At 43.6% G+C, this 27,313-nt stretch overlaps 3 protein-coding genes across 4 annotated transcripts; all 3 read left to right on the top strand.

The window, feature by feature from the left end:
- Window positions 1-3,696: 3,696 nt before the first annotated feature.
- Window positions 3,697-10,661, top strand: lrrtm4l2 (leucine rich repeat transmembrane neuronal 4 like 2). The gene is made up of 2 exons (XM_037483119.2): window positions 3,697-3,805; window positions 4,254-10,661. The coding sequence occupies exons 1-2, from the start codon at window positions 3,802-3,804 to the stop codon at window positions 5,864-5,866; spliced, it is 1,617 nt and encodes a 538-aa protein (XP_037339016.2). The 5' UTR covers window positions 3,697-3,801; the 3' UTR covers window positions 5,867-10,661.
- Window positions 10,662-17,737: 7,076 nt separating this feature from the next.
- vsig8b (V-set and immunoglobulin domain containing 8b) lies at window positions 17,738-21,467 on the top strand. 2 transcript variants are annotated; one of them, XM_037481428.2, is made up of 8 exons: window positions 17,738-17,852; window positions 18,186-18,239; window positions 19,323-19,492; window positions 19,618-19,819; window positions 20,036-20,188; window positions 20,277-20,399; window positions 20,601-20,739; window positions 20,842-21,466. In XM_037481428.2, the coding sequence occupies exons 2-8, from the start codon at window positions 18,188-18,190 to the stop codon at window positions 21,086-21,088; spliced, it is 1,086 nt and encodes a 361-aa protein (XP_037337325.2). In that variant the 5' UTR covers window positions 17,738-17,852; window positions 18,186-18,187; the 3' UTR covers window positions 21,089-21,466. The 2 variants fall into 2 exon arrangements, with proteins under 2 accessions (XP_037337325.2, XP_037337324.2); XM_037481427.2 differs by having other exon boundaries at window positions 17,770-17,852; window positions 18,160-18,239; window positions 20,842-21,467.
- Window positions 21,468-24,850: 3,383 nt separating this feature from the next.
- LOC119225131 (uncharacterized) lies at window positions 24,851-25,822 on the top strand. Its single transcript, XM_037482808.2, has one exon. The coding sequence runs from the start codon at window positions 24,851-24,853 to the stop codon at window positions 25,820-25,822; it is 972 nt and encodes a 323-aa protein (XP_037338705.1).
- Window positions 25,823-27,313: the final 1,491 nt, after the last annotated feature.

Genomic DNA, 27,313 nt, shown 5'->3' with positions numbered 1-27,313 from the left:
ACTCCTAAATGTGTTATTCACCCCGGCAAGTTACACAGCTGTTAAATATTTCTGGGAAGAGTGCTCATCCCGAAATATCTGAAACTTTATCCCCTGCTGCTTCTAGAATTCGCACAAACACGGACAAAATAGTGCATAGTTTTTTTTGTCTTTTGATATGACAGTAGTTGGATACTTTTCTGCGATTATAGGCTGTATTATGAAGGGGTTTCCTTTAAATGTACTCAGCCAATCCTACTTTTCTGATTGTTCTTCCCAAAAGTTGTGCCTGTGCTGCATTAGTTTTCTGATGATTGGGGCTGTAGAGTTTTCCACCTGACCTGGATTCATATTCGGATATATTTCAAAGAACCTTTTTTCCATTATATATGTATCTCACATCTTTAGATCAATTCACATAGTGAAACATTGGTTGAAAACTCCATTAAAACAGTATATACAATCTTTGCTGGTGCAACATTTAACAAACTTGTTTTTGAATCTACATTTTTAAATATCGCTCTCATGCATGCAAGAAAACCTGTGAGGATCCGCTTATGATGCATTATAGAGATGTCGATAATGGGCTTCTGACTTTAAATATTGCATGAAACAACCACTTAATAGAGCACTGCAATGTTCTCATTTTACTGCATCACAAATGTAAAGGTTTTTATTTTAGTTTGCATTAAGTTCCTTATTGTAGAAACGCCACACACGAGACAAGGGGGCGTATAGAAGGTTGGTATTTTTTTGACAAAAATGTGTTTGGTATTTTTGTGGCAATAATCGTTCTTCTCCATTAGGGAAAAAAAAAAGAAGTCAATCAATCCTGTGCCCTGTCAATCATAAGTAGGCCTGTGGAGAGGAGCCTGAAGCTAAAACACACACTCGCTGAGTCCTTAAGTGTGTGTTCAGGCGCTGCAGGGCATGTGTTTACTGTGTGAAAAACACACAGCAGTTAAATCAAATGTTCACATACTAATAATGAATCATATTTGCATTAAGTTTTATCACTGAGCTATTTCTAAAACCTCTCCACTGATTGTATTTGGGGATTTGCTCCCACTCTACTGATTATATATTACGGAAACCTTGGCAACCTTGTGATTGTCATTTTTTTCAATGATGTGATTAATTAATGTGTGTGGCATACCTTTTTTTTAATCAATTTTGTTACTCCTCTGTTTTACCGTATAGCATGTGGATCTGGCACGAGTGTGTTTAGTCATGAGCAAATATGAAAGCTAGATCATGTGCATCTATAAAAGTACTAAAATCAATATAGGGTTAATAACATATTAACAAGAACGGGGCACCGCTATTGGGTGAGAGCAACAAAGAGAACAAGGCAAACAACGGCAACAAGTGCTGACCGGTCGAACCTGTGGATGGACCGCAGGGTTGGCTTAGTGCTTCCATGACAACGCTGTATAAACAGCGCAGAGCTGCGGTCATGAGCGAGCCAGTGGGGCATAACAGAGCTTCTTTTTTGCTTCCTTGTGTGCAAATAAAATTTGTATTAAAGCACTTGTGAGCAAAGGTTGTGTGTTTGCGCGAGAAACGGAACACTCTGAAAACCCTCCAAACACGTATCAGCTTCATAACAGGTTCTTTAGAACCCAATTCTATTCTTTGCGCCTTGTCTAATAAAACATTCAAACAGTTGTGTAATACGAGAAAGAATCATCCTAATAAGCAGAGTCCACAAAAGATGCAAAAAGACTCCTGGCTTTTAATGTGGACACAATTGAGCGATTTATCATCCAGTTCACACGTTGTTCACACGTTGCACTGATTTACTGAGATGATTGAGCTATTCAAAAGGTATTTTAGGATAACTGTTAAGCGATCTACTCATCTCAAGACAAAGTCTCTCTGACCTTCATCAAGAGATCAGCTTTGAGAGGAGGTCTGTCAGACATAATGTTTTAAACACGGGTGACGAGCTGCTGAGGGAGGAAGTGGCCTCCGCCATTTGGTCCGTCTAATCATTGTTGGAGGACACGTCTCAGTGAGTAAAAGGTGACTGAGCGGGCACATACATGTGTGTCCACGTGTCTGTATTTCATATTGATATTGAAGTGACGAGAATACAGAATATTGTGCATATGAAAATAACGATAAATGTCTACGTGAACATGATTTAAGGCTCACACTTTGGAATATCCCAATGGGTTTGGAACAGTTTAACATATGAAAGTTTTTTTTTTTTTTTGTGTTTTATTCGTGTCTTCTGTGATGTATTCATTTTTAGTTGCAATTCGTGTCAGTGGGGGAGTCATGTCGGTGAGTAGTTCAGCTCTCACCCCCCCCCCCCCCCCCCCCGAGCAGTGTCAGTCAAAGAGCGGCCCGTATTCCCACACTTCAGGGGCGCATTTCTTTGTGCGCCATGTGAGCCAGCGCACCCTCAGAAGAAACAATCCCGTCTGAAATTCATTTGGAAAATGTGGTGCTACGATATTGGGAGGGAATAGCTACATTTCCGAGCATCGTGGTTCAGCCCGAACTGTGGCGTTCAACAGAGCAGATTTCATCAATACATTTCTTTCAAGCACAATCTACAGAGGCGAAGAATATAACTATGTCAGGCATTGATATGAATGAATTTCTTTCACCCACAGTTCTTGTCGCTCACTGTGGAGAGCTCTTGAAGCAGAGCGTTTCTTGTTGCATGCACAAGGGGCTGCTGTTACCACACATTACGCCTCAAACGCTCACAGGCCGGGCACCGAAAGCTGCTCCAAAAGTATGAAAATACCACAGAAATACACGTTTCCCCCGTCTCCTCTTTACATGTTTTCCTCTTTCATCTGCTGCCGGTTGACTGCCCACTCTGTGAAGGCATGATATACAGCCACGGTTGACACCTCTTTAGCAGCATCTCAAGACACCAAGAGGTGTTATCTGTTTATCTGCATACCCTCTGACTGCTGTCTAATGTGGACAACATCACACTTCAAGCTGTTTCCTTTTTTGTGATTTGAAAAAAGTAGCTGATTACCAAAAATCAGGATTACACAACTTCCTGTCACTGCCTGAATGATAAATACTATTAATGAATGGTGGATCTGTATCATCTAACTCTCTTATTTTTATCAAGGAATTACTATCCTCATCACGGTCAGCAGTATTATGACATTGTGTATCATTTCGTCCTCATGGTTACCCGACATTTTAGCACATTGGATTGTAAACACGTGAATTGAAATTTGAAAAAATAAAAAAATCTAAGGGCTACAGCAGAAACGTCCCCACATCCGATGATCAGAGCACATATAAAACCTCTACATTCAGATGTAACATGTCTATGAGACATAAAACATTCATGAAAGAAAAAACCTAACTGAATGGATTAAATCACGGTGGGCAGCCTAGTCTATAAATTGTATCAAACACATGTGTGCGCTTAAAGACGCCTACGCCTTCCAGTGGGGAGACACACAGAGGGAGATCGGAGACATGGGGGGGAGAGAGAGCGAGAGAGAGAGAGAGCGAGAGAGAGAGAGAGAGAGTGAGAGAGAGTGGGGGGCTGCATAGAGTGGAGGCTCGAGCGCTCAAATGGGTTATTGCGCACACAGCAGGCTGAACTATAGCAGGGACTCCAACTAAAAGCCAAGTGAGAGGGCGTCCTGTCACCCCGCAGGGAGCCCTGATACTGGGCGGCCTGCACCGCTGCGGAAAACTTGCGTTTATTTCATTCCCCCCCCCCCCCCCCCCCCCCCAGGATAATTGAAGACTTCAGTGATGCGACTCTGATGCTGCTCGAGAGCAGTTGAATGTGCTCATCATTTCAGAGGATTACTCCTTCCTTCGGTAACTATGGGTAAGTCATTGTGTTCTTAACAATTAACTGACATAGTTTCTCCCGCTTGAGGCTCCTAGACAAGAAAACAGCAGCTTTCAGTTTGTAGCCTGCTGCCAGATTCAATAGTTCAGAAACTGTATATCTGAAAAATCTAGAAAGCAAGGTCTACTGCATTTTTATTCAAGCATTCATTTAAACAACGTGTTTAGCTCCACTTCTTTGCCTGCGCCCGAATAGTTCCACACATTCTCACCTTAAAAGTAGCAAACGTCAGGCTGTTTAATTCTTCATGAGGCAGCCTGCTCCGGTGTCTCAGACATCAGACCTCGAGCTGCTCCTCACCACCTCCCGTTTGAGGAATCCATCGCTCACATTTTCTTATTTGAACGTCTCTGAAAACAAACGACGTTCTCGAAAGCCGAATCATCCCTTTTGATTGCATGTGCCCCCACTCTGCCCCCAACAGGTTCTGTGATGTTGGACTGGAGGTTATCATGTCTTCTTCTGCAGGCAGCTGTTTTGCTGCTGCTCAGCAAGGGGGAGAGGATGTGCCCCGCGAGTTGTCGCTGCGAAGGCAAGATTGTTTACTGCGAGTCTGGCATCTTCCAAGGCGTTCCGGAAAACATCACCACGGGATGCCAGGGTCTGTCTCTGCGCTATAACAGCCTGCTGGTTCTGTTGCCGTACCAGTTCGCCCACCTCAATCAGCTTATTTGGCTTTATTTGGACCACAACTCCATCACGGACATCAATGCATTAGCCTTCCACGGCGTGCGCAGGCTCAAAGAACTCATCCTCAGCTCCAACAAGATAACTTATCTGCACAACAACACATTCAGCGCAATACCAAACCTCCGAAATCTGGACCTGTCCTATAATCAGCTCCGGTCTCTGCAGCCGGGGCATTTTTATGGTCTGCGCAAGCTACAAAATCTCCACCTTCGATCTAATGGGCTGAATCAGATCCTCATTCGTACTTTCCTTGAATGCCGCAGCCTGGAATTTCTGGACTTAGGTTACAATCGCCTGCGGAGCCTCACCCGCACAACGTTCTTGGGGCTCTTCAAGTTGAAAGAGCTTCATTTAGAGCACAATCAATTTTCCCGGATTAATTTCTTAATTTTTCCACGCCTTACCAACCTGGAGACCCTCTATTTGCAGTGGAACCGCATACGCTCCATGAGTCAAGGCGTGCCTTGGACCTGGCACAAACTGCAGAAATTGGACCTGTCGGGGAATGAAATCCAAATGTTGGACCCGGCGGTTTTCCAGTGTATGCCAAACTTGCAAACCCTCAACCTTGAATCGAACAAGCTCAGCAGCGTTCCTGTGAAGGCCGTGGCGGCGTGGGCCTCACTGACGACCGTCAGCCTGGCCGGCAACGCCTGGGACTGCAGCCCCAGCATTTGTCCTCTCATGGGATGGCTCCAAAACATCAGAGACTCTAAAGACATCAGTATGATTTGCAGCAGCCCCAGGTCTGTGCAGGGCGAGAGAGTGGTGGAAGTGGTGAAGAACCAGCTGACGTGTGTGGACGTGTCTAACATTTTCTCGACCACGTTTCTCATCGCTCTTACTTCCACCCAAATGGAGAATGTCACGTTGTACCCTGACCCCACAACTGATCTGGGCACCGAGTCACTTACTCAGAGGTTGACCCCTGTGCCTGGCCGTCCTAGTGAGAAACACAGACAGACGACAGAGTCCACAAACGTGAGCTCCACATCGGCGGTCCCCCCCGGAGCCCCTGCCTCGCTTGTCCCGCAGCTACACTTTGAACATATGGCTTTCCATAAAATCGTTGCAGGCAGCGTAGCCCTGTTCCTGTCAGTGGCATTGATCCTCCTTGTTATTTATGTGTCGTGGAGGCGCTACCCCAACACCATGAGGCAGCTGCAGCAGCACTCGGTCAACCATAAGCGCAGGAAAAAAAACAGCAAGCAGGAGCAGGATCTGAACTCTCAGCTGCAAGAATACTACCTGAGCTACCATTCCAACTCAGAGACAATGGACCCTTTGGTGAACGAGTCGAGGCCGTGCACGTGCACAATATCAGGATCCATCGAATGTGAGGTCTGAGCAGCCAATTCCACCTTTACGAGACTTAAAGAGAAGCAGAGGTAAATGGTCTTTTCCAAAGATGAAGTGCTTTTATCTCTAATGCGAGATGATAGATTCTGCAGCACTGAAAGAACTACTTTGGGAAATAGCACAATACGATTATGTGCAAAAAGAAGAAGAATGGAGCGGAGGTATATTTGGAGATAATTATCAGCTTGACTGACGCATAAACAGTGGCCAGGTCAGCCGGGTTAGCTGTGTGCGATCTGACGTGCAGTCTGGACCTCTGCTAAAGATGAAGTGAGCCTTCTAGAGAGACCAAACCTATTCTTTGTTAAACTATATTGACATATACCTTACAACCATGCAAAGCCATTTTTTACTCCCTAGTTTTTTTTTCTTCTCTTTATTATGTAGCTTGTAAAGCATTTATGACGTATTTGTGTATCTTCAAGTGTCTCTGTGTGAGTGTGTTATAGCGATGATCTGATACTCTCTCGGTATACTGACTTCTGGTTGGAAGAGTTACAGTGTTGCACCTTAATCTCACAATATACCGTTTGTTCAGTTAAATGATGCTGCTTTCGGCCTATGAATGCAACGACTAGACGCGGCGCAAAGTGGGGGGAGCAATCACATAGAGACCGATATTTTGCATGAAACAAATCTCCTTACTACGAGATGCTCTTCTCATTAAATGATGAGCTATAAAAGATGAAAAATTTGCATTTTGGTTCATTGTAGAGACTAAACAAACCAACTTCATTCAATTCGAATCTCAGGACTGATGTTTTGCAAGCTGTAAAAAAAAAATCTGTCTGGTCCAACGAGGGTGTTGATGTGTCCGAAGCAATGATGTTGATTTTCATAAAGAATTTTGTAATGATTATTCCTATCATTACGGTTATGCATTTTTTGTGTAAAGACGTAACAAAACAGGGGGACTAACAATTCTATGTGATAATGACTGTATAATTAAAAGATTCACTTGACAATTAATGAAGAATTGTGTGCGACGAGAATATCGATGACTGGTCCATCCCACAGAGGGAGAAAATCCTTCTCTAAATCATTGCATTGTGCTCTGGATGTTGTGTACAACTCACTGGATTTGCTGCAGTAAGCTGACATGTCTCCCATCCTCTGGTTTTCTGGATCTCTTCTAGGCTTCTTTTTGGTATCTGCAACGGTATTGATTGGGCTTGGGTTACCCACCTCGAACCCTAGAAATATGCTTGGTTTTACTTGCTCATGAAACAGGTTATGAATTGGAGCCCACTGAAAGGGGAAAGAAATTCCAGTCTAGTGAAACCAAGAATAAAATAAAAACCTTAGCTGGGAAATTTAACCTACACCAAGGGACATATGTTCAGTGCTGGTGCAAGTATTTAAGAGCTATCACAAAGGTTTATTTTTTTTTACTTCTTGTGTGAAGCCTATCATCTATTGCTCACCAAAGTCCTTCCCACACAGCTGTCAGTTGTCCTCTCAGACCCGATCTGAAGAAAAGACATCTGATCCTTCTTCCTTTAGCGGGTTCACACATTTCCTGTGGAGTAAAGTTTCCCTGGTCAAAGGTTGTTCGGATAAGGATTTATGATCTCCCACAATTTACTTTCTAAACATGGCTCCGGCTCTCTGTGGCCGCAGGCGGGGACGGCTGTTTGCTGCCCACAGGATTTATATCCATTTATTTAGTTCCCAGCACTTGCATACATGATGGATTTCTCCCGAGGGCCAATGGGAAAATGTGTGAGGGCATACAAAAAAGTAATATGAACAGAACAAATGATTTGTTATTCTAATGTTGGCAGATATTGTAATTAGTATTTGATTTGTCATATAGTGACTGATGAAAAGCAATTTGCCATTTTTTGAAATGTTTTTGTGTTGTGTAGCTGAGAGGAGAATGCTGATTAGAAAGATGTAATCTGCATCTTTCCGATCATTATCAAGTATATTTGTTAGAATGAATTGTGTCAGTGAACACTATTGACATAGTATAACAAAACACAAAAAGAACCACACTTCACTGGCAAAATCTGAAAACTATGTTCCAAGAAAGGAAAAATGTCTTTTGAAGTTAATAAATGTATTAAACTATAATGGCCTCCAAGTGGATGAGGAAGGCCATAAAATCCGTAAAATATTGCCTGGAATCAATCAGAAATTCAGTGGCTGCTTCCTGTGAACCCTCCTTGTGAGGGGTAACTTGCTCACATCTCCCCTGGCAGCCATGACATTTTCATTTCCATCTCCTAATGGGGATCTTTTCTCAGATAACACGTGTGAGAAATTCTGCTCATCATTGCCGAAGGTTGTGCAACAAAAGAAGTCAATACACCCCCAAATACACGTGTTATTTTGGTCCATTTATGAGGTTGGCTTAGCCTAGCACAGCACAAAGACTGAACAGTTGCCCCTGCAAAGACGTGATCATCTTTGAATCTGCCAGTAAAGGGTAAAACCACAGGCTGAGGATTTCTACTACTGGATTATTTGGTAGCCAGGAAAGAATAACCTTCTGAAATCTCCTCGCAACCTCGATGTGACGACGACACTGCAGGACTTTTTCTTGTTTGGAAAAAAAACAAAAACAGAAAGTAACAAGTGACAGAATGTCACCTTTGGACTGAGCCAGACGAGGTTTTTACTCTTCAGAGGCTGCTGCTTCATGTTGAGCAAACAGACGGAATAATTCCTCGAAGCAAAGTAATTTTGAAAAATAGCTATCAGAAAATTAATTCTGCTAATGTTCTATGAATGCGCGTAGCTCCTTTCCATGAGCACATTTCCATTAAGTACTCCCCGCTGTGTTTGAGCTACCAACGACTGCAAGCTATTTCTTCAAGGACGATCGAGCCAGAGAGGTTTAAAAAAAAAGCCCACGAGAGAGAAAAGACTCATTCCTTATTCATAAAATCACTTCTTTATTTGTGTTGTTTTTTCTTCATCAGTAACTAGTAGCATCGTGTGTACTCCAATGTGAATTAAAGCCAGGTAGTCAAAATAATGAGTTTCAGCAGTCAAATTAAAAGTGTTCAAAAATCGAATTGCCCAGTGTGGGAGAAAAGTTCCCCCACCCCGCATGGTGTATCGCAAGTCACCTGTGAAATGATAATGCTTTTGTTACGTGTCCCAGTGGAACCTTAGAGGGAAAGAAAATGGCCAAGCTGCTTTTTTGTCTTTGTCAGAGAACACGGGATTTCTATTTCCTCACTTTGCAATCCATTACTCTGCTGCAATACACTTATTAATGATCAATGTCTCTGCCTTTGCTAAAGCAAACGTCGACACCTCCATCAGTCAACAAAATGACTCGCTGTGTGGTCGTGTCTGGTCAGTATCTTTAACACAGCTGTGATTTGTGTCCCTGTAATGATCCCGGTTCTCTCCACAGAGATACAGCTTTCCATCACAGTAGAAAGCTTTCAGCGATGTTGTACGACATTACAGTCTCCACGAGCAAAATCGCTCGTTCCAAACAAGTTCATTTCTCATCCACGTTAAGTGATCCCAGAGCAGCTTTCGTTTGCTTAACATCAGAAAATCATTTGCAGCATAAAAGCAGATAACAGCTTGACCTTTATGGTTTCATTTTCACTTTCCTCTGACCAAATGTCAGCTACATTTAGGACCTTAAATCCTACTTGTATATCTTGTGGCCGCAGATGTAGAACTTAGATGAAGAGATCTTGGATCTAACACTGCTGTACATGCACACAGCATGATATAACAGTAATACAGTGCTTTCTTTTGAGATGTTCCATTGTTTCTCAGATTTATTTCCCCTGATTCTTCAGCTGCTCTGCTTCCCACACTGGGGAAATCAACCAAAAGCCAACCACAATTAAATGTATAAGATTTATAAGTAGTGCACCTAGTCATATTGTTGTTTCCTTAGTAATAAAACACCATGGTCCCCATGATACAGACACTGTACTAGTGTCCATGTAGGACTAACTCTAGAGGTAAAAAGTCATTCAAAATAAATAAATAAATACCCTGTGTTTGGTAACCTAACACACTAATAAACACTCTCATAACTCAAACCATCCCTTCAAAGACGGTCTTGCGATTTGACAGCTACCTTCGTGACTGACAGACGAGCTGACCTGACAAAACTGGAGCAAAAACTAACAATGATAAAACAATGATGTGAATCAGGTAGACGTCCTGTCCTGATTCTTTCCATTGTCATTGTCCTTCTTTAAAATAGTGAGGAGCTGCATACAATGCAATTGGTATTTCATTGGTAGATTTTGTTTTACATTTCTGAAACAACACATTTAATATCCAAACTCATAAATGTTTTGATTGCAAAATCCTGCATATATGACAGCAGAAGCACAAACACTGCCATTACAAAGGGCTGTGAAATACTGCTCTTATTACGTTTTTTTCTCCGCAGGGTTCTGCTTCTGACAGACGTCCCTCAGGCTCAATGTTGTAGGCTTCTCTGCAAGTGCATGAATGATTGCAGCATTACAGCAGCACAGGCACACAGTGCCACCACGTTATGAAACACAGTAATAAAGAAAAAGAACCCCATCGAAACCATCTCTACTACCACTGAGACTCAGCAGTGAATGAATGAATGGGAGGCCGATGGATTTTGGATAAACGGAGGTTCGACTGAAGCGTATAACAGATTTCCCCTGCAGTAGTGAGTAATCTGTGCTTCCACGGACCTCATTGGCAGAGAGCATCAGCCAAAGTTGACACTGTGGCATTAATAATAAACACACACACACATTTCCTGCAGAGCTTGTTTGCTAATTAGAGCATTTTTTGCCCCCAAAAATAAAACAACAGTCGGTAAAACAACTTAACAAATGGCTTCAGTTGAACAAACTCTGTGATTGTCAGGACTCGTCGAGGCATTTTATCATTTACCTCGGTTTTCACTGTTTCCTGTTTTACCTTTATAATTACCACATCTGCCTCTTGTCGCAGGTGTCCTGACGTCCCCTCACGTCTTCCCAATGTTCCTGATTATGTCCGCCTGTCTCTAGCTGAACTTAAGTGAAGTCTACAACATGTTTTTGGATGTGTCTCCTTTTGTACCTTTGCCATATCTACCAATTTTGTGTACCGAACCTGGCCTGTCCTCGACCACCTCTAAGGATCAAAACCCATCTGGGACTTTGACATCCGTCCCCCGAGACGTGCGCGTGACTCCCAATCATCCTTCATCACTTGATTTAACTTCCCAGTTCTTGTTGTTTTTTTGTCCTTTCGTCTAAGCTCACAACACGCTTTGAAATATAATCTTTTTATCTGAGAGACCCTGAGGTTGTGATCACTCTGCTTTCGGCGTCAAAACAACTGGCCGGAGGGACAAAAGTTACTTCCATAGAATGAATTTCTCCACAACATGAGGCTGCATTTACATTCAGTTCAATAACTCACCAATGGACTGAGGTAATGATTGCTCTGTAACTCCCCAGTCTAATCTATAACTCATAACATTCATGAATAGAGCTTTGACACGTTTGCCAATGTGCTTCCAAGAGACCGAAGGTAGCATTAGTGGATCCCTGTGAGCACATGATTACTGCGGCTAATAATAGTCATTCATAAATAATAATTTGCTGTTCGGTGATGAGAATTTCATTGTTGAGTCCTGATTGCTCCTGAAACAATTCCATTCACCACAGGTATCTATTTAATAATTGTATTTTGGCATCATTGGTATGATTTGCATTTTAATTTCTTACGCAAAATGCATCTTTATTCAAAAACACATCAGTACAACCTTTATACACTTTGTTTTTCATACAGTCGGCCCTATAATGTTATGATAACTTGTCTAGTCATGTGCAATGAGTGTTGTCACGGCAAATTTGGTTTGCTTGGTTAGACCAGAAAGACATTTTAACATTTAAAACTGATTGTATTTGTACATCTGCTTTGTTCAACCCATGCATGCCAAAGCAGCAATAAAGTAGGAATGACAAAGCGACAGTGGGTTTAAAAAACCTCTAAAGGCCAAGTAATGGAGTCGGTACTAGAAATGATTACAGTAATTTATTTAGCATTCTATGGTGTGCACATGACAGAATGTGAATTTGAATTACAAATGCAGCATACAGATTAATAAAACATGCTTGTTTAATAAATGATATTAGTAGCTGGACTCATTTGCAGTGTAAAGTTGTTCCTAAAAAACTGCGAAAGGAGGAAACTGCTGATGCTCAATATTTATGTTATTGTCAACCATTCCAATCAAAACAACACAACAACCATTGTGTTAGTGCGTCTCTTAATATTTTACAACTTCCCTGGCTTGTCTTTTGTTCCCAGCCCCAAGCATATTGTTTCTTACTTAAGACGAAAAGCTTTCATTAAAAAAAGATTTAAAATCAGTGACAATTTGCAGGACTATTAAAATGAGATCCCCTTCAAATAAACTGCCCTGGTTAAACCTATCGTATTTAAAATGAATATGATTCCTCCTGTAAGCCACTTTTTCTAAACCCTTGATTAAAAAACATGTTTCCCCAGTGCAAATGAAGCTTGAACTCCAGTTCAATCAGGAGGATCAGCTGGGCAATCCTGGAACTTCATCAGGTGTCCGCCTCTCTCCCTGCGGTTCCCATATGAGCTGATTGGGGGGGGGCGAGCGTGTTTAAATTAGCCAACCATCCATCGCGCTGTTTCCATAAGCCAATCGCAAAAAAACCTGCTCTCTCTCTCTCTCTCTCTCTCTCTCTCTCTCTCTCTCTCTCTCTCTCTCTCTCTCTGGGATGCTGTCAGTGTTTCAGGCACCACATGCGACCCTCCTCCAGCCCCAGACGCCCGCAATCAGCAGCACAGACACACTCATCACAGGATTGCAGCAACTGTCTTCACCACCACCAGCACCAGTGTCTGGGCTCCAAGGGGGAATATGCCTTATCCGACCCCCTGATTATCCTACGGCAGGATGGAGTCCGTTCTCCAAAGACTTTGCACAATTCATATTAATGGATGTTTAATAAATTATTGTTAAAGTTTCTCCTGATTACAATGCTTTAAGTGGCACATCTTTTGCACAATGATAAACCTGTGCATGACTGTTGACTGTTGTTTATCAATGCAGGATGTCCCTCTCAACAGGGTGAATGTTTAATATATAGCGTAACAAGGCACCATGTCAATGTTACTGTACACTGGAAAGTCTCAAAAAGATGCAAGAGAGACTATGCGGATTCCAACAGCTGGTCATCTCCATAAGACTGCAACCTTATCCTCGGTCATTAAAACACTCATTAAGCATCTTGATGAGGATTGACCTAACTGCCCGGGCATAAAGCTCCTCATCACACGCAAACACTGTGGATACAGTCGCTCAACTTCAACATAATAAATGAGACCAAATGTTCTGCTCAAAGCCTGGTCCATTCATCTCAACTCACGACCAGATCCAACACACACAAAGCTCCTTTCTTTTAATCCAATGTGTTTGGCCAAAGGAAACATGGGCTCTGATGTGGATGAGAATCTATAACCTAATGTAAATGGCAGGGAACATATGGAGCAGTGAACAACATATGAGCATTAGACTACCGGAAATATGCTGGTTTTGTTTCCAATAACCACTCACATTCACATTAATATGAGTTTTGAGAACACGCTTCAGTCTAAATTAAAGCCTTGGTATGTTGCCTTTGTCATTTCAAAAAAGCTGCAGCATTGTTTCCAACTGTTCATCTGAACAGCAGAGGAAGCGGCACAGATTGTCGTGGTCCCCACCACTTAATCCTCCGTCAACTGCGTGATATCCGGCATCTGTGCGTCTTAAGTGGAGCCGAGCGGCGGCTTCTCGGATTGGAGATCACAGTTCAGTGCAAGACCACAAATGAAAAGGCATCCTGCAATTCCTGTCCAACTTCTTTCTCCCTACCTGGGTCAAAACTCTTCTTTTTTTTTTTTCCATCCCGTTCGAATGGGCAGCTCTATTCAGAGCATCGAGCCACCCACACCGTGCATTTATCTGAATAGATGGCGTGCAAAGTGTGTGCATGTGCGAGCTGAAGGGAGAGGAGAGAAGACCTTCAGAGCGCTATGTGAGGTCAATACATTTTCTCTGGGCTTGCCCTTGCTTTCAACAGGCTAGTTTGTGGTTTGCAGTTTGGTATCAAGTGGAAGTCGGGATCAGTGTTAGTAATGAGCTCCATCTGTTTTAATCAATATTCTTAAATGAAAGAACTGCGTAATGTGAGAGGTTGCTCGTAATGACGAACCTACGGAGGACGATCCAGCGGCTTTACGGAGCTTCTTTCAGCTCACTGTTTTGGTTTTATGGGCCTAGTGTGTTACCTTCTCAGCACCAAAGAGCAAGACAAGAATGACTTACATCCGCCAAGCAAAACCTGAATTTAAGTGGATATTGATCTGGATATGTATTACACGTTTACTTTCTAGAATGTTCTCAATACATCACCTTTACTGACCATATGCGTTTAAGCAACAAAGATGTACTTTTACGTTGTCTTTTGCGTTCTGTTATCAAGCTTGACGTTATATTTAATTCATTTTAAAAGGCACAATTAGTACTTACTGAAGTCCTCTTAGTTTGTGCCCTCTTTTTGTTATAGTTAGAATTTGTATTCCTTTATGATCTGGGACACATTTGAGGTTAGAGCAAGGATTAGCAGTAGTTTATCAATTTGTACAAAGTGGTTGGAGCTTTGTAAAATACTGTATAATAGTGGGAGTATTTGTGTACTGTCATGATTTTATTGCGGCCCAAAATGAACTATTACTGGCTGACTACAACAAAGTCATGTTCACTCATGTGCGGCTGTGCCAGAAAACGAGGACAAACGGCATCAAATGAATGCAAATTCAATTCCAAAAAAAACTATAGTTAGTCTTTTGATGATAATTGCCGTCACTCTATGAATCATTATGTTGCCTTTAAGCATAGCCAACTATCATTCAACGGAACTTCAATTCTGCAGGAATAATTTTCTCCAAATGAAAGTCCTTTGCATGTGAGTGTTTTTTTGATTGGCTGAGGATACAGGCAATAAGGCATAAGATTGTGCTCATTTTCCATAACACAGTTTGTCAACAATGTGGTTTTTTGTGTCTTTTAATTTGTGCATTTTTTTTTAATAGAAAATCTAGCATTGATATACATCATTTTATTTTTATTCCTTCAATGTGTGCAAATGTGAACTATCATGGAAGCAGAGAGGGGAGACTTTTGAGTTATTTTTCAGAATACAGTTTTCTATCCCACTCCTGCAAGCAAGGCTTAAGGGACCGCTAGTCTCCGTGGACTCTCTCTGTGTGCCAGGCTTCACTGGGTTTAGCAAAAGAAGCACAACTTATTGGATTATGGGGTCCACCGTCTATGCTCTGACTACCGCAGGCTGTGTATGTGCGGGGGGGTGGATGTGTGGGTGGGCAGCTTGTGAACCGATGGTGGGATGGAGTAGTAAAGACGCCATAAATTCCCATTTACTCTCCGTATTTTACACCCAGAATGTTCAGAGGTTTGAAGTTGAAACCGCTGTGTGAAGCAGCCTACTGTAAATGAAGCCGGAGCGTCGGGGCTTTTTCTATAGTTTCATGTGGGTGTACAACAAGGAAGGGTTTTGTCCGCATGGATAAGGATAAGGGTTTGGCACACACACTTGTTTAGATGGATTCTCTTCAGACAATCATTCCGAGATTCACAGTGGAAGTGATTCACGAGAACAAAAACACTGTATTTGTGTATTTGACTTCACTATTTTATATCGTCTCTCAATGCTGTAGATGCAAAAACTACTACTCTTTTTTTTTTTTTTTGCCACAATAGTTTCAAAATCAATAATTCCAGAGGATGAAAGCACACTATAGCAAGCAACCGCTGAGATGTTGTCACGTTGTGCCCAGCATCCTTCATGCACGCTTTGATGGAAGCTGCCCCTTTGATCAGAGAGAGGAAAGAATCCCTCCAGTTCCACAGTAAAACCAACACACCACCTCACAACTGGATGGTGACTGGGAACGCCACCACTGTTCTCACCATGGCCACAATCAGGCAGCACTTTGTTTACGACGGACAGGACATCTGTGAGTAATCGCTGATTGTCTTAAAGGAGTAAAGAAAATCAATGTCACCGTCGGAGTGGACGTGGGGGGGGGGGGGTCCCGAATGTAGCGTGCGGCCTGAATTTCGCTCACGTTGCTCTTTGAGGGGCTGAGTGACTGCCTCCCTCTGCCAGAAGCGCCATCCTCATCCCAGTGGTGTTCCACCTTAAAAAGATGGAATATATGTGCCCAACCGGCTGGCTGACATTGACAAGCCGTGACTCACGCTGTCGTGCTATTTCAGTATAGCTGCTGGCAAGCCTCTCCGCACCCTGCTTTGGTCATTTGTTGGAGTCCTCCGCGCGGCATGTTTACTTGTAATTTGGACATCTGTCAATGTGGTTTGTGTGCTTCCCCACGGTGTGATCAGCGTACCTTTTGCATAATCTCGGCAAGATGGATGTGGATGCGGTCGATTTCTGGCTGCGAAGACAAGGCAGGAGTTTGGCTCCCTCTCATCAGCTGGGTTTTGTGGGATAATTAAGAAAGCATTGAGTCTCAAAGGGCTGCTGTGTCAGGGAGGTACAAGCATATTCATCATGCCTGCTCACACTCTCTCTCTCTCTCTCTCCTGCGGTCTTCTTGGGGGTCTTTCGTCCCAGTTCTGTCTGTTTGGTCTCGCGTTGCCCCGTCAAAGGGACGGATGCGGCGCAGGTCTACGGTGTCCGAGCCGCATCTTAAAGCATGGGCAGGACAAGTGGGGCTGTTAAACACCTGCTGGATAAAGCAGATTGACCACACAGCGTTGCGCACCCTGATATTTGGCAGGGAAGCGCGTGAACACCTTTGTGGACAGATCCGCAGATGTAACGTCCCACCGCCTGAGGCCCAGGTGAACGGCTGTGGGACACAGGAGGAGGAGGTGGAGTCCGACTCTCTGGTCGTGTTTCATCCTGAGCATTAATGGGTTTTTTTTTCATCTCTTTAGTGAACGTTAATTAATTATTGGCGGGAGGGCATTTAACCAGCACTTAGGTGCCCTAATGGCAAGTGGTCCATACTCACACGTCACCGACCCTCGAACGTGATCAATACTGAATCATTTCACCGCTCCATCGGACTTTACTACAACTTTTGGGTCACACCTGCAAATGTGAGGTTCTTTACTTGAGCCGGTCTACTCCCGCTTCAAACCCTCTATTTCATTAAATGAATCAAGACTAATAGAAATTGGGACACGGTGACATGGTTCAAACTATTTTTTGGATTTCTCTAAACGAGCATGGCCATCTAATGTGAAAAGGGAAGCAGCGGTTTGCAGCTGCGTGACCCCCTTGGCAACGAGGAACGAACCGACACGCGACTCATTGTGTACCCTCCGTCAGAGGGTGTGTTTTCATGGGTGTTGCCATCCGGGTGTTTCTTCTGTTTCAACAATTCTGTTCAACCACCCTGAAGCAAAACTACATTTTAAACATTCTTTAGGAGAGAAATCACTTTCACTACATCTAAACTGCATTACAGCATACAAAAAAAGCAAATTATGTAGACACCCGGGGAGTCATGATATGCATAATTATGGAACGGCAGGTGACAGATGTGTTTACCTTCAAGAAATGCTGCGCAGCAAAATAGTTGTTGTTGAGCAGCACTACACGGACAGGTAATAATTAATCTCTGGCACAAAGTCCTGCCCACAAGCCCGCGATTACAAAACAAATCCAAAACGAGATCATACATGTCCTATTTTGTTTTAAACTTGGAACGTTTCCAACTTACAAAGAGCCGGTTATCTCATTTTAATCAAATCTATTTGAGGGCGGTTTTAAATGCTCCAGACTGGGAGTCGCCATGCGATGCACTATGGACAGAGAGGGTGTGGCCATAGATACTGCTACCGAGTTTCACCTGAGAGTAAATAATCAAGCTCCACCAGTACTGAAGGACTAGCAGGTGTCCAAGGACATTATTTGGATTGTTCCTATACTTCAAGGTAAGTCGGAGCTTTATTTTTCTCTATTTTAGTTTCCTTGGTAGCGCGTAATCAAGAACAAAACCGAACATATCTGCCCCCTGCTTGTTTTGAATTGAGACTTCCAAGTGCTCCAGACCTCACCTGCTCAAAGAAAGGGGAAAAGAATTAGCAGTAAGTTATGCTACTTATAGTTAAGACAAACAGCTGTGTCAGAGAGGTAGAAGGACAACTGAACTACAGACAAAACAACCACCTTCCCAGCTAGCAGACAGCCACTGAAAAAACATTCTTGTAGTTCCTCATTTTACGTTGCACTTGCTTTCAGGGTCATAATGGAACCTCTATTCACAGGTATGAGGCTAACGGTGGCTTTGCTGTTTCTGCTTACAGTCTGGCTCAAAACAGGTGAGTCTCTTTTCATGTCTCAGGAATGTGTTTTTTAGGTATGGCCAAGGTATTCTCATTATAGGGAGCAGAGTATATATATGATCACGTACAAAACATGTTGTGTTTGTGACTCACACAATATACTGGCCAGTCCGGCTTGCTCTTTGTTGATGATGACAGTAATACAACTGAGTAAAGTGCCTTGCATACATTCCATAACATTGCTGGGTGACCGGTATGAGATGCTTAACATTCTTGGTCCTTTCTTTCTTCAAACTGGTGTTTGCAAAGAAGGACACTGAGGGACTTGGGCTCCTTTTTGTTTTTTGGTACACAAATTATATGAAAGCAGAAGTGTGAAGGGGAGGGAAAGCGGAATACATGCAAAACTCCCATGCTCCATTTTAATATTTCCAGCTCTTTGTGCCGGGACTGCCTGTCCACGTGGAAAACACATCTCCCCTAGTTCCAAGTATTTTGCCCAAGAGGTATTTGGCAGTATAAGCATTTGACTGACTAATTTAAGCTTTTTTTTCAGTCAGATGAGAAAAATTATGAAAATGGATTTTCCCAACATGAGAAGTTGAATGACAACAGTCAAGATAAAAGGCTCTGTTGAAAAACGCTGCTGCGTAATAAAAAATCTACATTTTGTATTTTTTATATCTTTAAACACTAAGCTAACAGCAGTAATTAAATGAGAGCTGTAAACAGTGTAAAAGCAGGGCGTGTTTCAACCCAGAAACAGCTATTAGCTGCCACTTGTCGAGTTCATATTTTTCCAGTGAGTTCAGTTTTAATTATCATTTATTCATATATTTCTGACGACTAATGAGCGTTGGGAGTTTTCCCGCACACACTCTCCCAAAAGTACCTCTATTTTTCCATCCAGACTCCAAATCCTCCTTAGTTTGGCTTAAGAGGCCAATTAGTCTCAGATCACGCCTGCTACACTCAGACTGTTGCCGAGCGAAAGCCCACAGCTTAAAATCCATTATGTTGGAAAAAGATATATGCTGTTGAGAGACATTTTAGCCCTTTGTAAGTGTGTCCTTTCACACTGCAAAAATCGGACTGCTTTTTTTTCTTTTGACTGATCAGATGTGACGGAGGCGCTGCAGGTGTCGCCCCCGGGGCCACAGACCGTTCAGAAGGCCGTCGGGGAGAAAGTGACCCTGGGGTGCACCTACATCTCCAGCCCCGAAGACACGGGAGAGCTGGACGTTGAGTGGTCCAAACTCAACCCGGACATGACACTGAAAGACCAACTGGTAGGTGTTTTGTTGTGAGGGCACAGAAGGGGGATGTTGTCGTAAAACCTGTTTGGGAGGTTTGACAAATTATTACCTTTTGAGCTGTGTTACAAGTGTCTCTGAAACCCATCTTTGCATCTCAGATCTTATCCTACACTGGGTTCGCGACGCACTACTACAGCGATGCCGGGTCCGCCAAAAGACTCCAGTTCGAGGGGGACCCCAAGAAGGGAGACGCTTCCATCTTCTTCTCCGCTGTGAGCGAGTCGGACAAAGGCACCTACATGTGTAAAGTCAAAATGGCGCCGGGTGTCGACACGAGAAAGGTCACTCTGGAAGTTTTGGGTGAGGAGGAATTATTCCTTACACGTTTTACCTGTTTGTTTTCTAAGCGCTCCCATTGTTGGTTTTACATGTCACTCTCCCTTTTACGGAATGTGGACGCTGTCTGGCTTCTCCTCATGTCTCAACCGGTGAATCACACCTTGCTTCTGTAGCCGCAGATCGTATTGTTCTCCTCTTTCTCACCTCTGAGCCTTGATCCGTTTCGTCCCTCACTAGCTCCCCCATCGGTGCCAAAGTGTTGGGTTGAAGGCGGGGAGGAGAAGGGCGGCCCGGTCTCCCTCCGCTGTAAATCCTACCAGGGAACCATTCCTCTCAGCTACACGTGGACCAGAGAGAGTGGAGGTACAATGCCAACCACTGCAACCCAAGGTGAGGGAGCATCTTGCCTTGACGAAAAGCTCTTTCTGTTCTGCTTACTTACTTACTTACTTACTGAGTGCTTTCTTCTTTCATCAAGACCCACAGACTGGGGAGCTGTTGTTTAAGAACCACACGGACAGCAACGTTGGGAGTTACGTGTGTCAGGCAAAAAATGCCGTGGGCCAAGGACAGTGTAAATATGCACTGAATGCATACAACCGTAAGTCCGTGTCTAACTTTGCTCTCACATAGGCGCACTTGTGTGTTGCATCCCGAAGCCTCTTTTTGTGTTGTATTTTAACTGCTGCCTTTCATGCAAGCCGTAAAAAATGGCATGCGAGCGTTCCTGTTAAAAGGGAGACGACAAAGACTGACACCACCCCCTTTGTCAGACTTGACAGCAGCGTGTCCTCTTTTGCAGCTACCAACAAGGCGGGTGTCATAGCCGGGGCGGTGATCGGCGCTCTCCTGCTGCTGCTCCTCCTCCTGCTTCTCATCTGGCTCCTGATCTGCTGCTGCCACAAGCGCCGCTACGTGAAAGAGGTCGCAAACGAAATAAGGTATGTCACCTGAGGCGGAAAACAATTCCAAGCGTCCTCGAAGCGGTCTGAAATGTGAAATACGCGGACGGCCTGACGGTAACCTGTGATCTGCTCTCCAAGGGAGGACGTCCCGGCCCCAGAGAGCAGGCCGAACAGCAGGAACTCCAGTTTCCGCTCGGTGTTGGCGTACCGCACCCACCCCGGGGTGCAATACAGCTCGGTGAGGCAAAACAACCTGCCCAGCGTCAGTGAATCGGGACCCGGTACCGTGCACTTTGGCGAGAGTAACGGTACATCACAGCCAGCCAGGGCAGGGGAAGGCCGTCCTCCCCTCAAATACGACCAACGATATGGATACCCTGTGTAATCCCTTTTTTTATTTTTAGTACACAGCAATGCCTTCTGACGAGGGATGTTTTACTTTAAGTAAAAAAAAAATATATATATGTAAAGAACTCAATGCAAAGTATGTGTATGAAAGATTTGTCAGTTCAATATATTTACCGGGAGTATAAATCAGATTTTAGGGGCGAGCCCTTGTTCAAACAAAAATGTGGTTGACTTTCAAAGTGCACTGTAGCAAATCCTCGCTACTACTATTATTATTGTTGCACTGATTTTGCTGAAAATGTATGTAAAATGTAAATATGAAAAGACAGATTTCTACTGATGCCTTTTTTTTTCTTTTTCAAACATTGTATGGACAATAAAACCTTTTTAACTGAGACGTTGATGAGGAGAGTTCCACCTGAATCTCATTCAGGGCTCACTGAGCAGCCACATCTTAGTGCCATTGGTCCATCTTTCATGTCTCTATGATATCTGACACAACGTAATACAAAATTTTTGAAAAGATTTGATATGAATTCATCAAATTAAATGAAATATATATTGTTAAGCTAATTATAAACTTAATTAGGAGTGCATTGAAAAGGAAGATGGTGATTATTTCCCGGGCCCTTTCTTTGTACGTGGAAAAAAAGGTTATTAAGATAACAGAATTGCGATTTGACGCGAGTCTGGATTTTATGGTTCTTCAAAGCTGCCTTGTGTGATGTGATGGTTTGTTTGTGTTCATTTTTACTGGCTGCATGCACAAGGACCTCTTGTGGTAAGGTTTTAACTGACATTGAGACAGAATATCTGGAGTTTGATTTTAAAAAAATCAAATTAATAACTGCACTACTCACTTTGCTGAACATTGCTCAATCCAAGCTGCTTTAAAAAAATTCGGTTTTCTTTTCAATACAGGCCTATGATTACTTTCGTAGACTGTTTGACAATGATGGAAGTTTGGAAACAGCCCAAAGTAGAACAAAATGACGCTGTTAGCTATTAACACAGTAAAGTGAGATCATGAAGGCATCCATTGTCTCAGTGTATGCTGGAAGGTTCTTAACACACCTACCACATGTGACCACAACCCTGAAGGTTATAATGACCTATAAGGATATATATATATATATATATATATATATATTTTATGAAATGTGTTTCTCACACTTCTGTAACAATAAAAAATATAACCAGGAGCCCCAAACAGGCCCGTGGTTTGTGAGAATAATAATAATTCCTTGAAATACAAAAGGTTCCTCTACGACTAGTCGTAGCGAGGACCCTAATAAAATGCATTTAGTGTACACCAAAATACAACCAGGAGGGTGGTAGAGGGGAAGGGGAGGGGGGAGATGGATGGGGTAGGATGGCGTGGGAGATGAAGGTTGTTGTCTTTTTTCCTCTTCAACTGCATTTTGCGCCTCATCTTTTACATCTCTGTCTGGCGGTCTTGCATCCGTCTCCCAAAGATGCCCAATTTTTTTTTTTAAGTCCAAACAAATATCTTTGAGGAGGGTTCTTTCTGCCTCAAATTCTTGGACCGTGGTGGCAATCAGATCCTCCGTCTCCCTGATCCTCATCATCAGGCCCAGCTCATTGAAGTCCGTGGTAGCGACTCTCTTTTGGTGTTCCCGCTGTTGGTGCCTTTTCAAAGCGGCGAGAGCATCCCTCTGGCATTTTACTGCGTATTTGGTGTAACCACAGTCACATGATCACCACTCAGCCAATAACAACAATTCTTTTCAGGAGTTCAAATTCTCAAAATAGAGTACACTGCTGCCCAAGATAACTTCATCCAGGATTTACGAATCAGTCCTCAAAACTGCTTTCAAGGAAACAACGTGGCAGAATGAGTTGGGTTAATTTAGCCTGATATCTGCTTGTTAGCCTGAATTAGTAAATCTACATTTAAGGAACACGGCCGAGGGCTGTTATGTTCAGAACAAATATAGATTCAAACCGTGAGCTGCTCATGAATCAGACTGTAGTTAATTTAGCTTCAGGTCCTCTAATGTGCATTTGCCTCCTGGAATGGTTTTTAAATGCAGAACAAATCGTTGCCTTTCATGTGTTCTCCCATTTTGGTTGAAGTGGTTGAGCGGTTATTACTCGAGTGGCTGTTGGCTGCAGCGCTCACCTGAAGCCACGCTCAGAATCCAGAGTCAGCACGGCGCCTGCAGCCCCGTTTAGAGTTTATCTTCTCCTGAGACGTTGACCAGCAGCTCCTGCAGCACAAACACTCCAAACCCGTTTCACTACGCGCCTGCAGGGTTTGACTGTGTACCTTTGTATGAAAGTCCATTTACATTTCCTCATCTTTCTGATTACTCCATTTAAATTAGTAAAGAAACGTCTATCCACGAGAATAATCAGCTCTCCGTGTGAAAGTGTGCGTCCATGCTGTGATGCATGAACTGGGGAATAGAATAATGTGTCACAAATACGTGTCTGGCAACCTCGCTTAGAAACGAGATAATCTCTTCTTTTAATAACCAAGAGAGCAGAACGTCTCGCAATGTTGGCAGAGCAATTATTATCATAATGTTCTTCAGTTTCTCCAAAAAAATGAGTTTTTCATGCTTTTGTGTATAGTGCCTTTCTTCCAAATTTGGATTTGTATCGCTTTGGATCGCTTGTTATAAAAATAGCTATATTTATCACAATACAAATGTAGTATAAGATGTATAAGATGTCATTCAACAAGCAAAACCCCGAAAGAGGACCCTGTCTGCATTAAATCATGCTAATGTCCTACGATAACACCGGCAAACAAAAATATAAATGAAATATAAACATTGTTGTTTATATTCAATCCAAAGTCGATGTTGAAGTCTTTCTCCAATGTCAGTTGCCTCGACTTTACCAACCACGGTGATATGGTTGGGCATCAGAAAGGCTCCTGAAGGTGATTCAGCAAAGGGATTTGCTTTTCTTATCAGGTAAATAGGGCTTTGTGTGTGTGGGGGGGGGGTTTGGTGTTTGTAAATAAGTGGCCGAGCCGCAGGTTTAACCATTTGCATTCAGGGTCCGGTGGCGTGTGGTCCGCGGTCCGGGCCGGGCTGCGGCGCCGTGCCGACTGACAGACAGTCGACTCACCGGATATTCACCATGAGCACAAACCCGCCATATGCAAATGCTTCCTCACCATCACCTGTGGTTGTCAATGATGCAAATCCCATCCGTATATAAATCCCAGTCAAGGAACACGTGTGCCAAGACATTCACCTTCCTGGGAGCATTGTGCAAACGACTTCAGGCTTGGGATAAACAAATCAACACAAAGGATTCTTCTATAGCAGCCCAAGATATTGAGTCGGACAACGTGTTGGGATGACTAACAGGCACAGAGTGTAAGCAGAAAACCCGGAGTGATGAAAAGCCTAATCCAACCCACGGGAGCTTTGTTTGTGGTAAACACAAATGTTTATTTTATCGTATTCGCGCAAACTTTCTCACCTCAACTGCACCTTACTTGGTTTGGGATACAGCTGCCCGGTTTGTAGATTTGACACATATTCTCAACCATAATATCATTTTAGAAGTCCTATTTTTAATTGAGCCCCATTGGATATTCTGCATGTATTTCAGAAGCTGATTGTGTAAATCTTTTCCACAGGCCCTGCCACCGAAGTGAAGTGAACAGCCGCCTGGTTCGAAGTGTGCGCGGCTCTTTTTCCTTTTTTTGTCATCTCGGCATCTGTTTGAGCTGCCGAGTGGCACACTGTGGAATAAGTTCTTGCGATAAAAGGTTGTTGTTGATGTGTTTGTGATTAAAAAAAAAAAGATTATCAATATGTACGTGATGAATAAATCGACCATCTGGGTAATCACGGGCCCCTTGGCCGCCACAACTGTCTTCTTCAACGTTTACATCTTCCTGATGAGCCTGTCGAACTACAGGCAGAACAAGAAGTGGAGCCCCTGTGAAACCATCATCCTGGCTCTGTCGCTGGCCAACGTGGCTCATCAGCTGGTCTGCTACCTCTGGATGACTATGGACGAGATGGACAGCAAGTGTCGCATCGCCAACCTGCCCTACGCCGTCATGCTCCTCTTGATCTTCAGCCTCAAGTTCACCATCATGTGGGACACTAGCTTCCTCACTTTCTACTACAGCACCAAGCTGGTGAGCACGCCCAACCACTGCTACACGCGGATCCAGGCCGTCATCCTCAAACACGTGAGCCCGGCCGCGCTCCTCATCCCTCTGTGCGGCCTGGGCACCTGTATGCCGATGCTGGTGGTCTTTCAGTCCAACAACGTCACCGCCGGGAACAAAGACTGCGGGCTTCTCATGCCCGCCTCCACCGCGGGCGTGGTCTACGAAGTGGTCTACCTGCTCCTCGCCGATGTGCTGCCGGGGGTGCTCATGGTGAAGTGCTGCATCTCCATCTCCGTCCACCTGGCGTTGCACCTCCGCCACATGAAGGCCGCCGCCAACGGAGCCCACGGGCCCAAGCTGGGCTCTCAGATGAGGGTGATCCGGATGGCTTTGTCTCTGGTGGCCGTCTTCATCCTCTTCCTGGTGATAGACCTGTACGTCAACTACCAGATAACCATGAACCACGAGAGCATCCTCACGCTCACGTTCCTCTTCACCTCCATCTACACCACGGTCACCGCCGTGGTGCTGATCTACGGGAAAAAGACCTTCTGCAAGGCGCTGATACACGAGGTCAACGTCTGCCTGGATGAGTATCCGTGTTTGTCTTGGTTGAAGGTGCCCGAGCAAAAAGCCCAAACCGGCACTACTGCAAAAGATTAAGACCCGACAAGACAATTTGTGCTGAAATCAATTAGTTATTGTTTGAAGTTAAAGCTTTGAAGTAACGTATCATTATATCTTGTGTGGTAGCAATTAAAATCAAGATGATTGATGTCCCTCATTAATCGCATTTTTTCACATTAATACGGTGTTTTGGCTGTGTTAGCCGTGTGTGGGTAGAAGGGTAGAGCTGCACAGAGCAGCCAGGTAACCACCAAATCACACGCTCATCACACTGTACCTATGAACATTAATATTTTAGTGGGAAAAAAAATGGTCAGGCCCGTAAAATGGATCCCCAAGCAGGGTTGCCCGGACGAGATGTAACTCTGCACAAAAAATATATGGGACACTGTGGTGAGAGTACAGAGCATATTAATAAAACAAGAAAACACACAGTCTGAATCCTTCCTTCTGTTTTTTTTTTTCATCTCAGAGGTTTCAAGAGTTTCCTGAGCCAGGCTGCACATAGTTTAAGCTGCGCACGGGGAAAACAGGATCCTGCCTTTGACTGGAAGGTTGCCACTCAAAGCTTCTGCAACAGTTAGTAGAGAGAAAAAAAAAATCCTTGATGTGAAAAAGCCTTTTATGATCGCCACTTTCTCCCGTGTAGCTGCTCATTGGTCCTCAACAGAGCTGTACTGGACCACTATGAGTGATTGTGTGTGTGACTGCGAGCTGGGCGTGCTCGTGCCCAGCAAATCCACCCTGTGTAAATAGGGTTTTAAAAAAAAGGCAGCAGACGTCTTTGCGATGGTCCATTAGTTCACGCCCCTTGGCATAACCTCTTGAGGTTCAAAGCGGAGATACAACAGTGTGGCTAATCCCAAAGGCACATGCAACATTTGGATGCCTCCTGCAGCTAAATGGACATAATAAGAAGGGTACATCTTCCTTTGCTGCAGGGGAGTTGAGTTGTAACGAGGCCTTGGCTTCCAGCTCTCTCTTTTGGAGGCACTCGGGTTGACAGGCCCAAAAACAATAAAGTATGATAATATACTGGCCAATATGGATGCAATAATAAGATAATAAACACTCATATCCTTCTCCCTCTTTACACTTGCTTGGGGAACGGCAGTGGAAACAGTATTGAGCTCATTTTCTTAAAGGGGACATATGACCCTTACACTATTCTATTGTAACATGTTTAAATGCTTTAATTTCTATTAAATACAATACATTGTAAAACTGTTCGTCTAGTAACTGTCACTTTACGCCCCCCCCCCCCCCCGATCTGTTGAGCATGTGAGGTGTGGTGCACCTTTGAAAACTCAGTTCTCAGCCAGTGGGGGAACAACTCAACTTGGGGCAGAACATTCTAATGAGCCTGCCTGCGATTTAGGAAAAATCTGAATGGCTTGTTGACTCACATGTTTTCTGATCCAGTCAGCCCATAGAAACTGACTGGGTTTCTCATTTCACAGACTGTTGGTTAGTAGGCACTCCAGATATCCATTTTGTGCACACAAGCACTTTACCTTTATGTAAGAG

This window comes from Pungitius pungitius, chromosome 5, assembly GCF_949316345.1.
Source record: "Pungitius pungitius chromosome 5, fPunPun2.1, whole genome shotgun sequence".
Taxonomy (NCBI): domain Eukaryota; kingdom Metazoa; phylum Chordata; class Actinopteri; order Perciformes; family Gasterosteidae; genus Pungitius; species Pungitius pungitius.
Note: the sequence above shows the minus strand (reverse complement) of the source record. Positions and strands in the feature narration are given on the sequence as shown.

What these genes read in the sequence shown, in the direction of transcription:
- vsig8b (XM_037481427.2), top strand. Translation starts at nt 18,167, where the DNA reads ATGGAACCTCTATTCACAGGTATGAGGCTAACGGTGGCTTTGCTGTTT. An exon ending in TGACACTGAAAGACCAACTG is followed by an intron (nt 19,493 to 19,617) that starts GTAGGTGTTTTG and finishes TTTGCATCTCAG; the next exon opens with ATCTTATCCTACACTGGGTT. An exon ending in GAGGTCGCAAACGAAATAAG is followed by an intron (nt 20,740 to 20,841) that starts GTATGTCACCTG and finishes CTGCTCTCCAAG; the next exon opens with GGAGGACGTCCCGGCCCCAG.
- LOC119225131 (XM_037482808.2), top strand. Translation starts at nt 24,851, where the DNA reads ATGTACGTGATGAATAAATCGACCATCTGGGTAATCACGGGCCCCTTG.